Source organism: Rattus norvegicus, chromosome 15, assembly GCF_036323735.1.
Source record: "Rattus norvegicus strain BN/NHsdMcwi chromosome 15, GRCr8, whole genome shotgun sequence".
NCBI classification, from domain to species: Eukaryota; Metazoa; Chordata; class Mammalia; order Rodentia; family Muridae; genus Rattus; species Rattus norvegicus.
Window position 1 is genome coordinate 103,997,225 of NC_086033.1, and position 11,319 is coordinate 104,008,543.

The following is an 11,319-nucleotide window of genomic DNA, read 5'->3' on the forward strand; positions in this document are numbered from 1 at the left end:
CCAGGTCTTCTCTTTTCTCCCTTAACCACCAAGCCATCTTTCAGAAGTGACCTCCTTAAGTTGCTGTTTGAGATACCAACTCTTTTATCCAATAGATTTCTTTCTCAGAGCCGTTGTGCACTGTGTCTACGTTCTAGTCTTTCCTTTCAAGAGTAACAAGATGTTAAGTTTTCATAAGGATGTGTGTATCTCGCCCCCTCTGTTTTCTAAGCTTTGTGGATGCAGATTTGTCTCAGCCCTGTGGAGCCTCAGGGGCCTAGACAGGTCCCGTCCCCTTCATGATCACCAGCACCGTGTGTCAGGAGCTCGGTGGCCTTTTGCTTAGGATTCAGGAGACACCAGGCTTTAGTGGGGAGGGAGAGGAGTCATGGTTTAAAGAGCAGGAAACACTGGTCGAGGCACAGTGTCCACTGGGCTTGTCTGTATTAAATTCTGTGCCATTTGCGTCTTGCTGGGCTCACAGAGTCAGAAAGCACAGTACATTTCCATTCCATTCCATCCTTTTCAACGTGTTTTACAGAAAGAAAGGAGCTGGCTGGGTTTCCATGGCAACACAAGTGTGACAGTTGAGGATATCTGGATATAGGTGAGAGATCTCCCTTCAGATCCAGTGGGGAGAAGAGAAATTAAGTTTTCATTTTTTTTCTCTTTCTCTCCCAGCAACACACTTCTAAAGCCAAAGGGACCCTGTGGTGACAGTGTTCAGTGCTCGGTCTCCACTATCATACACAGGTTTACACCTCTGAGGTAAAACTGAATTTCTTACCACATTTTCTTTTGTCTTTCCCACAGCACATGAATGAAGACCTAAGCTTTTGGAACAACTGTTGGAATAGGGCTTACATAGACATAGACATGAACGTAAGTAAGATCAGGACATAGACACCAATATTTCAGCCAAATTTTATTTTATTCTTGTACTGGGGGTTGAACCTAAGCCTTTTACACTGCATGCTCAGCAGATGTCCCACAAAGAAGCCATATCCTCAAACCTTTTTGATTTAGTTTATAAACAGGCCTTGTTAGATCTCCCAGCTTGGCCTTGAACTCCATGTAGCCTAGGCAAGCTTGAATTTTGAACACTGCTGTGCTTAAAAATCCTGGTAACTGGGATCGGAGCTATATGCCACCACATCCACCCTGACATGCATCTTATTGAGCGATTCACCTTTCCAGCAGTGTTCTACATGCCACAAACCAGGACCATGTCCTCACCCAAGCCAGGACAGGTAAGAAAATATACTCCTGCTCACAGGTTTTGTTTTCTATGTTGGTAGAAAACAAAAACAAAAACAAAACAAAACAAAACAAGCAAGCAAGCAAACAAACAAACTACTTTCATAAGATAAAAGACTGTCAGAATGGGAAACAGATGAATTACAGACACCATATTATAGGCTGCCCTCTTGACACCTCAGGGAAATGCAGAAAGGCTGAGGAAATGTAAGAGAGAGAAGCCTGAGAAACACCAGGTCATGCGACTAGGGAGCCACCCACAGCTTGTGACAGTTTTTATTATCCCCACTTTAATTGACAGTCTCCCAACTCAGGCAGAACGAGGAATCACAAAAAGATTTGCTTAGTTCATGGATCCAAATCCTAAAACAGGCCCACACCATAAATAACCATATCTAGATTTTCAGCTCCACATTCTACTAGATAGACTGAGACAGTGCACAGATAGACTGTGTACTAGACAGTGCACAGAGAGACTGTGTACTAGACACTGCAGAGATAGACTGTGTACTAGACACTGCACAGATAGACTGTGTACTAGACAGTGCACAGAGAGACTGTGTACTAGACACTGCAGAGACAGTGTACTAGACAGTGCACAGATAGACTGTGTACTAGACACTGCATAGATAGACTGAGTACTAGACAGTGCACAGATAGACTGTATACTAGACACTGCACAGATAGACTGTGTACTAGACAGTGCACAGATAGACTGTGTACTAGACAGTGCACAGATAGACTGTGTACTAGACACTGCACAGATAGACTGAGTACTAGACACTGCACAGATAGACTGTGTACTAGACACTGCACAGATAGACTGTGAACTAGACAGTGCACAGGTAGACTGTGTACTAGACACTGCACAGATAGACTGAGCACTAGACACTGCACAGATAGACTGTGTACTAGACACTGCACAGGTAGACTGTGTACTAGACAGTGCACATATAGACTGTGTACTAGACACTGCAGAGATAGACTGTGTACTAGATAGTGCACGGGTAGACTGTGTACTAGACAGTGCACAGGTAGATTGTGTACTAGACACTGCACAGATAGACTGTGTACTAGACACTGCACAGATAGACTGTGAACTAGACACTGCAGAGATAGACTGTGTACTAGACACTGCACAGATAGACTGTGTACTAGACACTGCAGAGACAGTGTACTAGACAGTGCACAGATAGACTGAGTACTAGACAGTGCACAGGTAGACAGTGTACTAGACAGTGCACAGATAGACTGTGTACTAGACACTGCATAGATAGACTGAGTACTAGACAGTGCACAGATAGACTGTGTACTAGACAGTGCACAGATAGACTGTGTACTAGACACTGCACAGATAGACTGTGTACTAGACACTGCACAGATAGACTGTGTACTAGACACTGCACAGATAGACTGTGAACTAGACAGTGCACAGGTAGACTGTGTACTAGACACTGCACAGATAGACTGTGAACTAGACAGTGCACAGGTAGACTGTGTACTAGACAGTACACAGGTAGACTGTGTACTAGACACTGCACAGATAGACTGTGTACTAGACAGTGCACAGATAGACTGTGTACTAGACAGTGCACATATAGACTGTGTACTAGACACTGCAGAGATAGACTGTGTACTAGACACTGCAGAGACAATGTACTAGACACTGCACAGATAGACTGAGTACTAGACAGTGCACAGGTAGACTGTGTACTAGACAGTACACAGGTAGACTGTGTACTAGACAGTGCACAGATAGACTGTGTACTAGACAGTGCACAGATAGACTGTGTACTAGACACTGCACAGATAGACTGAGTACTAGACACTGCACAGGTAGACTGTGTACTAGACAGTGCACAGGTAGACTGTGTACTAGACAGTGCACAGAGAGACTGTGTACTAGACACTGCACAGATAGACTGTGTACTAGACAGTGCACAGATAGACTACGTACTAGACACTGCACAGATAGACTGTGTACTAGACAGTGCATAGGTAGACTGTGTACTAAACAGGGCAGAGACTAAACAGGGCATAGATAGTGATAGTTACTTTCAGTTGCCAGTTAGACAGGATTAAGAAATACCCAAGGCACAGTGAGGCACTCTGGGGCATGTCTGTGAGGAATTGTCCAGAGGACTGGTTGAGGGCAGGGAAGAACAACCTTGAATGCATTTCTACCCACCCCACCAGCTAGGGTACTGGATTGATAAGGGAAAGGGGAGGACTGAGATTCAGAACTCCCTTCTTCCAGAGCATCTGAGATGTGAGTGAACAGCATCCCACTCTGGCCACAGGAAGCTAGCCACCCACTGCTTAACTATTCCAACCGTGACGATGGACTCTGTCTTGTGAGGCACTGGGGGAGATAAACTTTTCCTCCTTTAAGTTGCTTTTGTTAAGTACTTAGTCACAGCGGTGAGAAAGGCTACCAATACTGGTTGTCATATCCACAAAGAACATGTGATGCTTCTAGGCTCTACTTAATTCCCTTGACACCTGAAAATGTTATCACCCATACACATGGTTTGGTTGTACTGGAAGCATTCTGCTTTTCCTCACAAAACTAGCTGCTATGGAGCTGAAGTAATCACAACCCAGCCTACTAGTCTCACAGAAAACTAGACTTCCAAAATCCAGCTACTGACCTCCTGTATCAGCTTCTTGAAACATTGCTGTCAGAGTCATTCAGACATGAAACGAGGCTCCCTCGACTTTAGTTCATGTTCTTACATGATTAAATTAGAATGAGAGAGCAGATCCCCTTCAGTTTTGACTCCCATGAAACGTTCCTGATGCTTCCCTCCTACAGTTTCTTCACTGCCTATTCTCTAAGTTTCAACTTCTCAAAACTTCATAGTACACAATTGAGAATGACGGACCTGAGCTATATCGGCAGACTTCATATCCATGCATCCAAACAGCAGCAACTCAAAAATACTGGGTGGGGGGGGGGATGGAGAACTGTACGGAACAGTAGGTTTGTTATGATTCATTCCCCCCAAAGACTGTATCATAACTATTAGCCTAACATTTACAGTATATCAGACAGACAAGGAATCTAGAGAGAACCGGAATATACAAGAGAGTGTGTAGGTTAAGTACGAATATGCCATTTCATATACGGGATTTGATTTGCAGGCTTTTGGTTCTGGAGGTGGCCTGGAACCAAACGTCCATGAATCTGAAGGAAGGAGAGACGGCAGCTGACATTTTCAATTTGACAAGGCACTTGCGCTCTACATTGTTTGAAATAAAAATTTGCAGTCATGTTGTGGCTAGGTAATTCAAGCATATGGAATGCTTAAACGTTCAGAAACAATAGGCAGTCGGGAACTCCTATATCAGAATACATTTTTGTACTTTGACAAGTGACAGAAAAGATATAAAAGAATGTCCCGCTGTTAGAGGAGCCCAGACTGAAATCCACTCTACAATGACCTTGTGGGAAATCAGAATGGTGGAGGGGCACACCGAACTCTGACAGAATTGAAAAAGAATACAGCCTTCTGAAAAGTATGAGGCAGTAATGACCAGAGTTGTCATTTCAAGAACATGGTTTAATGAAGATAAATGCGATGACCAGTTATTGCAGGCTGGAGGGTGTAATTTTTCATAAATTTGCGATTATGGCTGGGAGTGTATGACGAAGATCGGGGGAGGGCAAAGATAAGCTGGTTTACCACAGGGTAGAAAATACACATTTTAGGAGGCTCGAACGGAGGACCGCTGCAACTGCTGCCAGATGGATGTCTCCAGAGGGCCCGGAAAATGTCTCACCCTGAAGACAAAAGTCCCTGTTTTCCCGATTCAGCCCACGATCCAGCCCGCATCCTTTGCCACCACTTCCATGCCCATCTCCAGGCAGAATGCCACGGAGGCGACGTTAGAACAGAAATCATCCCTTTCCCCAGCCAACGCAACCCGCTCCTGTGCCAGAACACCCGGGAGTCGGGCGCTCCAGCCCCGCCCCTCCCAGTTCCCTGGCAGCCCTGCACTGTCTCTATACCTCAGACCTGAGTGGCAGAGCACCGGGAGGGATTTGATTGGCTCCCCTCAGCCCGCCGTCTCTCCTCAGCTGGCTTACGATTGGTTATCAGAGCGTGCGCAAGCGCAAACGCAGCCCCGCCAGCCCCGGAGGGGAGTTGGCTCAGTCTATCACTGGGTCTTACACCAATCGGCTAGCAAGATGAGACGTCTTCTCATTGGTCAAGAGTGGTAGTCTGGAGTCCAGACCCGCAACCTGATTGGCTACAGTGAATCCGAGCTTCCGCATCGACATCCCCGCAGGCTGTTGCTGAGCTGCTCTGGAGGGGTGTGGGGGGGGGTCTCTTGACGGTGGCTGGCGGATCCGAGCTCCAGGTTTTCCAGGCGCCCGTGGCTGTCTACCAGTGCAGGGGAGGAGCTCGGCTTACGTCAAACTCGAGGAGGGTGGGGCTAGAGGGCGTGCCGGTGACGTCATCGGGCGCGGACCAGGTTGCGTGTAGGCTGGGCGCCGCCGACTAGCGGAGCTTCGATTTGCTTGTGTAACTTATGGCAGCGGCCCTTAAGGCTCACGTTGTTACGTATAACGAGTTAAAGCCAAAGCTCTCTGAAGGCTGACAAGCTGAGTGATGTCGGCCACAGGCTGGCCCGTCGTGAGGCCCCCAAGCACGGTGCGCATGTCTCCCTGTGCCCACCATTCCTCTACTGTCACCTCCAGCAAACCCTGAGCGTGGGAGTCTGACGTCGCCCGCCATCGGGAGGAGGAGAGCGCGCAGACGCAGTACGGAGGCCTGTAGGGCTGGGTGTTGCCAGACGTCTGCGGAAGCCGAGTCTCGCTAGAGCGCGCCGACGGTCGCTAGGCGACGGCGCGAGAGGAGGGCCTTCCTCTATGCTCCGCCCACCAGGCTGGCTCCGCCCCTGGCAGCGCTGCGGCTGGGCTCGGGCGCGCGCTCCAGCGCTAGGGAAGCGGCGGCGGCAGCAGCGGCGGCGGCGGGTGCTGGGCGTGGAGGCGCGAGGGGCGGGGCGGGCGGCATTGCGGGGCCGCGGTTCGGGCGGCTCCGGCTCGGGCTCGAGCTCCGTTGCTGCCGGCGCCCTCCAGGCTGCATCGTCCTCCGGCTTGGCCCGCTCACAGGGCCGCGCGCTGCTCCCTCAGTTGTAGCTCCGCTGCCGGCGCCCAGGGCGCTGCCGCGGCCGTGAGCCGGCGTGTCCGTAAGGGCGGCGGGGCCGCGGGGTCGGGGCGCGGCGCGCGGGCGCAGGTCTATGTCGCGGGCGGCGGCGGCGGCGGCGGCCGCGCAGGGACGATGCGCGAGTACAAAGTGGTGGTGCTGGGCTCGGGCGGGGTAGGCAAATCCGCCCTGACCGTGCAGTTCGTGACCGGCACCTTCATTGAGAAATACGACCCCACCATCGAGGACTTCTACCGCAAGGAGATCGAGGTGGACTCGTCGCCTTCGGTGTTGGAGATCCTGGACACGGCGGGCACCGAGCAGTTCGCGTCCATGCGGGACCTGTACATCAAGAACGGCCAGGGCTTCATCCTGGTCTACAGCCTGGTCAACCAGCAGAGCTTCCAGGATATCAAGCCCATGCGGGACCAGATCATCCGCGTGAAGCGGTGAGCAGAGCGGGGCGCACGGGGGCTCGGTGGCTGCGGCGATCCCGGTCCCTGGCTCGCCCGGGCTACACCACCTCCTTCCGGGGCTCAGACTTGCGGGCTTTGTTTCACAAGTAAAATTGGGCAGCCCGTTAACCCCCAGCTCAGCCCTTTGTTTCTAGGACATTGGTAGCGCTCCTTCTGGACCCCAGAGAAAACAAAGTTTCAAACTTGCAAGAAGAGAAGGGATGAGTAGGTGGGCGCTAGGGAAAGGGGAGCTGTCTAAGTGGAGGCACGTCTGTGCAGAGTGAGCGCGCGCTTAAATCCACCCTTCAGAGGTTTGACAGCCAGAATTCGCACGTACATATCTTGTGACAGTGTCAATACTAGTTAAGGGGCCCTTTCTTGTCGCGGAAAAGATTAAATGTTGTCAGGAGGTTGGCAGAAATGAATTAGTGCAAAACTTTAAAGGCACATTGGCAAATAATTCGAAGACCACATAACATTCACGAGGTTTGGCATATAGAAACACGCTTGTGACATTTACGTTGAAAGAGTGCATTTCTCTTCCTCTCTTAAAAGCTAGCCTTCCCACCCCGCCCCCTCAAAAAAAAAAAAAAAAAAAAAAAAAAAGGAAGGAGGCTATTCTTGGAAACCAAACAGAAGTTTAGTATGAGCTGTGGCTTGTGTATCAGCTAATTTAAAGTTAGTGCGGGGGGGGGGGGGGGACAAACACGCTTTTTCTTGATGTAAACTGTTCAAAGAATGCATTTTGCATGTGGCAGTAACCTGAATGCTTTCAGTGTTTGTTTTCTCTTAAGTTGATGCCATGTATTTTTACCCTCAACCTTTTAAATATCAAAGTCTAACATGTTATTACAGAGTTTTGGCAAGATTTTCTAGTTCTTCTTTACTGATAACGTTCTTTTCTGGTCCTTATAAACTAGTACTGCTGAGGGTCTTCCAAAATTATTCTACCTGTAGCTACATTTGAAGTCACCATTGAAGGTTTAAATAGAAACAATAATCACATTTATCAGTCATTTGGGGTTTACACACTTCAGAGCTCAGAACAAGTTATTTGTATTCAGGGAATACTCAAAATTTCCTTGCAAGTGGTGGGTCTTTAACCCTGTACAGAGACCAAAAGAATGTCCTCTCCTCAGTTCCTTCTCCCAGATACTCGAGTGTTCATGTTAACTGCTCCAGCTGCCCCTCCTTCACACCCCAGTTCGTGTCAGCGCATCTGTGCAGGAACCAGCATGCTGAGGTCCCCAACGGGGTGGGCCACACCATGTTGCAGCTTCTGGTGAATTTGTGTAGCTCCTCTCTCGGTTATAATAATGGCTACTTTGTTTACTAGAGCAGTTTGTTGATATTTCAACCCGGGACAACAGACTAAGATTCCACTCACCCAGACTCACTAGTTGCAGCTCTTGATATAAGAAGGGCGATGGGCTGAGTGGAGTTGAGCAGCATTTTTCTGTGGGGTAAATGTTGTGTCATAAGAGCCTCTTGGGCCCTGCTTCTTTTTTTTTAGACAGATTCTCTATGTTGACCTGACTGTCCTGGAACTCACCACGCAGAGCAGGCAGACCTGGAATCCACGGAGATTCTCCTGCTGCTGCCAATGGAGTGCTGGCATTAAAGGGCCCAGTCCAGCTTGGACACTATAGTACAGTGTATACGGCATACTCAGACCTGAAGAGGGGGGCACTTGACTCCTCTCAGGTGTAAAGCACAGCTCTCACGTTAGTGCATTTTCTACTCTTGGGAGGACCAGTTCCCTAACTAGCCAGTTGCTTTAGGAAGTACCCAGAACTTCTGTCTTCTGCTCATGGTGTGCCAGCTGTCTGCTTTACATGTGACATATAAGAGTGTGGGGGTGGGCATTTAAAGTGCCAGGGTGCGGTTGGTATAACTGAAATGCTGTGGCTTGATACCTCACCCATGACCTGATATAGAGAACTGATAAAGAGAACTTTTAAGATTTCTGAATCCACATAGCCTCTTCTACACGGGTCTGCCTTTCAGCTAATGATACATTTCTTCAACCAACTAACTATAAAATATTACCATTTTAATAAGCTACTCAGTATTAAACATATTCAGATACTTTGCTGTGCTGTATCTTCGAAGTCCATTATGACTAAACATTATCTAAGTGCTTTGTTGCCATGGGTACCATCGCAGACTCTGTAGCTTTTAGATGTATGTGGTTTAAGGAGATGCTTGCTTATTCTATAGGCCTGGGTTTCCTTTTCTGTGAAAGCTTCCCCTCCCAGTGTCATGAGGATGACATGTTGCCACGCGTACAGGGGTGCACATGCAGTCATTGCTGTACAGAAACAGCGGAAGTCCTTTCTATCACTCTTTGGGTGTGTCGCCCTGACCTCTGTTGGTTTTACCTGTGACATATGATTACAGTTTTAGAGGAAATAACTCATACTTGTAATCACAGTTTGAAATTTCTTGCCTGTTACAGTGAGGTGGAAGAGCAATATAAATTAGTCCTAGGTTTGGTTTTGTTGGTTTTGTCAAATAGCTTCCCATGTGGGAGATCTTATGGGGGAAAAGGCATGGAAATGAACACGTGACACATGTGGCAACAGAGATGGGGCTTCTCACTGGATTAATACATTCTAGAATGTTTCATTTAAAAAATTAATTAAAATGGGCCCTTGTCTTCTTTTGAGTTAGGTATGTGTACATACATGCATACATGTGTGTCCATTCATGTCGAGGCCAAAGGTTGACATGTGTCTTATTCATTTGCTCTGAACCTCATTTTTTAAAAACATTTTTCATTATTGTATCTATGTGTTTGGAGGCCATGATACGTGTACTGTGATACACATGTGAAGGTCAGAGGGCAACTTGACCATCCCTTGTGTGGGTTCTGGTAGGAGACTCACGTGACAGGCACTGAGCCCACTGAGCCATTGTCTTAGTCACTGGTGTATTGTTGTGAAGAGACACCATGATAGAGGCATTTAAAAGAAAGGATTTAGTTGGGGACTTGCTTGCTGATTCGAACACTTATCCATTATCATCACAGTGGGGAGCATGGTGACAGGCGTAGCATCAGAGAAATAGTTGAGACCTACAACCTCATCCACAGGGAGAGAGGCAGCCAGGACCTGGCATGGGCTTTGGAAACCTCAAAGCCCAGTGATACACTTCCTCCATCAAGACCACACCTCCTAATCCTGCTGATCCTTCTCAAATAGTGGGACTCCCTAAGCATTCAAATTTATGAGCCCAGGAAGTCATTCTTTTTCAAACCAACACAACCATATACCTCTTTTTTAAAATATGTATTTATTTTTATTTTATGTGTATGAATCTTTGCCTACAAATACACATGTATTCCGCACATACCATGAAGGTGAGAAGAAGACGAGAGGCCTCCAGGGAACTGTAGGTATAGTACGATGCCATGTTGGTGCTGGGACCCAAACTCAGTAATGCTGCAAGTGCTCTTAACCCCTGACCCCTCTCCTGAGCATGCTACATTAGTTTTTGAGCTTGATTTGGCTGGACAGCAAGCCCAGGGATGCCCCCATTTCTGCCTTCTCAAATACTGGTTTACAGACACCCTGCTGGGCCTTTTACTTAGGCTCTAGGGACCTGGCTCAGGTCCTGATGCATAGATGGAAAGCACTTCTCCATTTCTGTTCCCCCTGCCTCTCCCTCCTCCTCTCTCCCTTTCTCTCTCTCTCTCTCTCTCTCTCTCTCTCTCTCTCTCTCACACACACACACACACACACACAGAATGCTAAGCACTTATATTTAGAATTCTTACTGATTTCATAATCTTACCTTCTTACCTGTTTCAGGGTTAGTGGTGGTCCTGACTTGATACTGTTCCATTCCAGGATAAAGCTCATATGAACTTTAAGTGCGCATGCACTTTTCCCCCTTCTGCCTCCCACTGCTGGCCATACAGATGCACCTCCTCACCAGCATCCCCACATTCTTTTTAACTTCTGTCTCTCTCTGGCTTCTCCTGCCTTGGAACCTGTTGTCTTTCTGCAGAGTTAATTCCTACTCATTTCTTCACCCATACTTGAAAGATTTCCCCAACTTAGAGAAGCCCTTTTTCTCTTACCAAACTGAATGGATTCCTTTAACTGTCTTCACACCTGGCTCCCACTCAGCCACAGAACAGCCCGGAGGCAGGCACCCTGTTCTTCCCTTTGCTGTTATGGTATAGTTACATGGGTTTTGCTGGGATGGTTTGCAAGCTTTCTCACTGAGCTCTACGCCCAGGTGGCAAACAGCCCACAGGAAACAACAACAACAAAAACTATGGCAACAGAGTAATCTTCAGAAAGGAAAGCATTTGGACTCAGTTTCCACAGTCATCTTAGTGTTTCAAGTTGATTTTGCAGACGGAGGAGATGCTTTTGTGCAAGAGTGCCTCCAATTAGGCCAGCGAGGAAGAGGTCAGAGGTCAGGTGAAGAGTAAAGTCAGAGAAGATGTCCTCTGGCAGGAGGAA

At 47.9% G+C, this 11,319-nt stretch overlaps 1 protein-coding gene and 1 long non-coding RNA gene across 2 annotated transcripts; both read left to right on the forward strand.

The window, feature by feature from the left end:
* The first annotated feature begins 547 nt into the window (after nucleotides 1-547).
* Nucleotides 548-5,216, forward strand: LOC120097088 (uncharacterized). Its single transcript, XR_005494308.2, has 3 exons — nucleotides 548-586; nucleotides 793-861; nucleotides 4,381-5,216. It is a non-coding gene; the product is annotated as an uncharacterized LOC120097088 (long non-coding RNA).
* Nucleotides 5,217-6,519: 1,303 nt separating this feature from the next.
* On the forward strand, nucleotides 6,520-7,010 carry Rap2a (RAP2A, member of RAS oncogene family). The gene is given in 1 exon segment (NM_053741.1): nucleotides 6,520-7,010. A coding segment is annotated over 1 exon segment (318 nt). The 5' UTR covers nucleotides 6,520-6,524; the 3' UTR covers nucleotides 6,843-7,010.
* The last annotated feature ends 4,309 nt before the right edge of the window (nucleotides 7,011-11,319 follow it).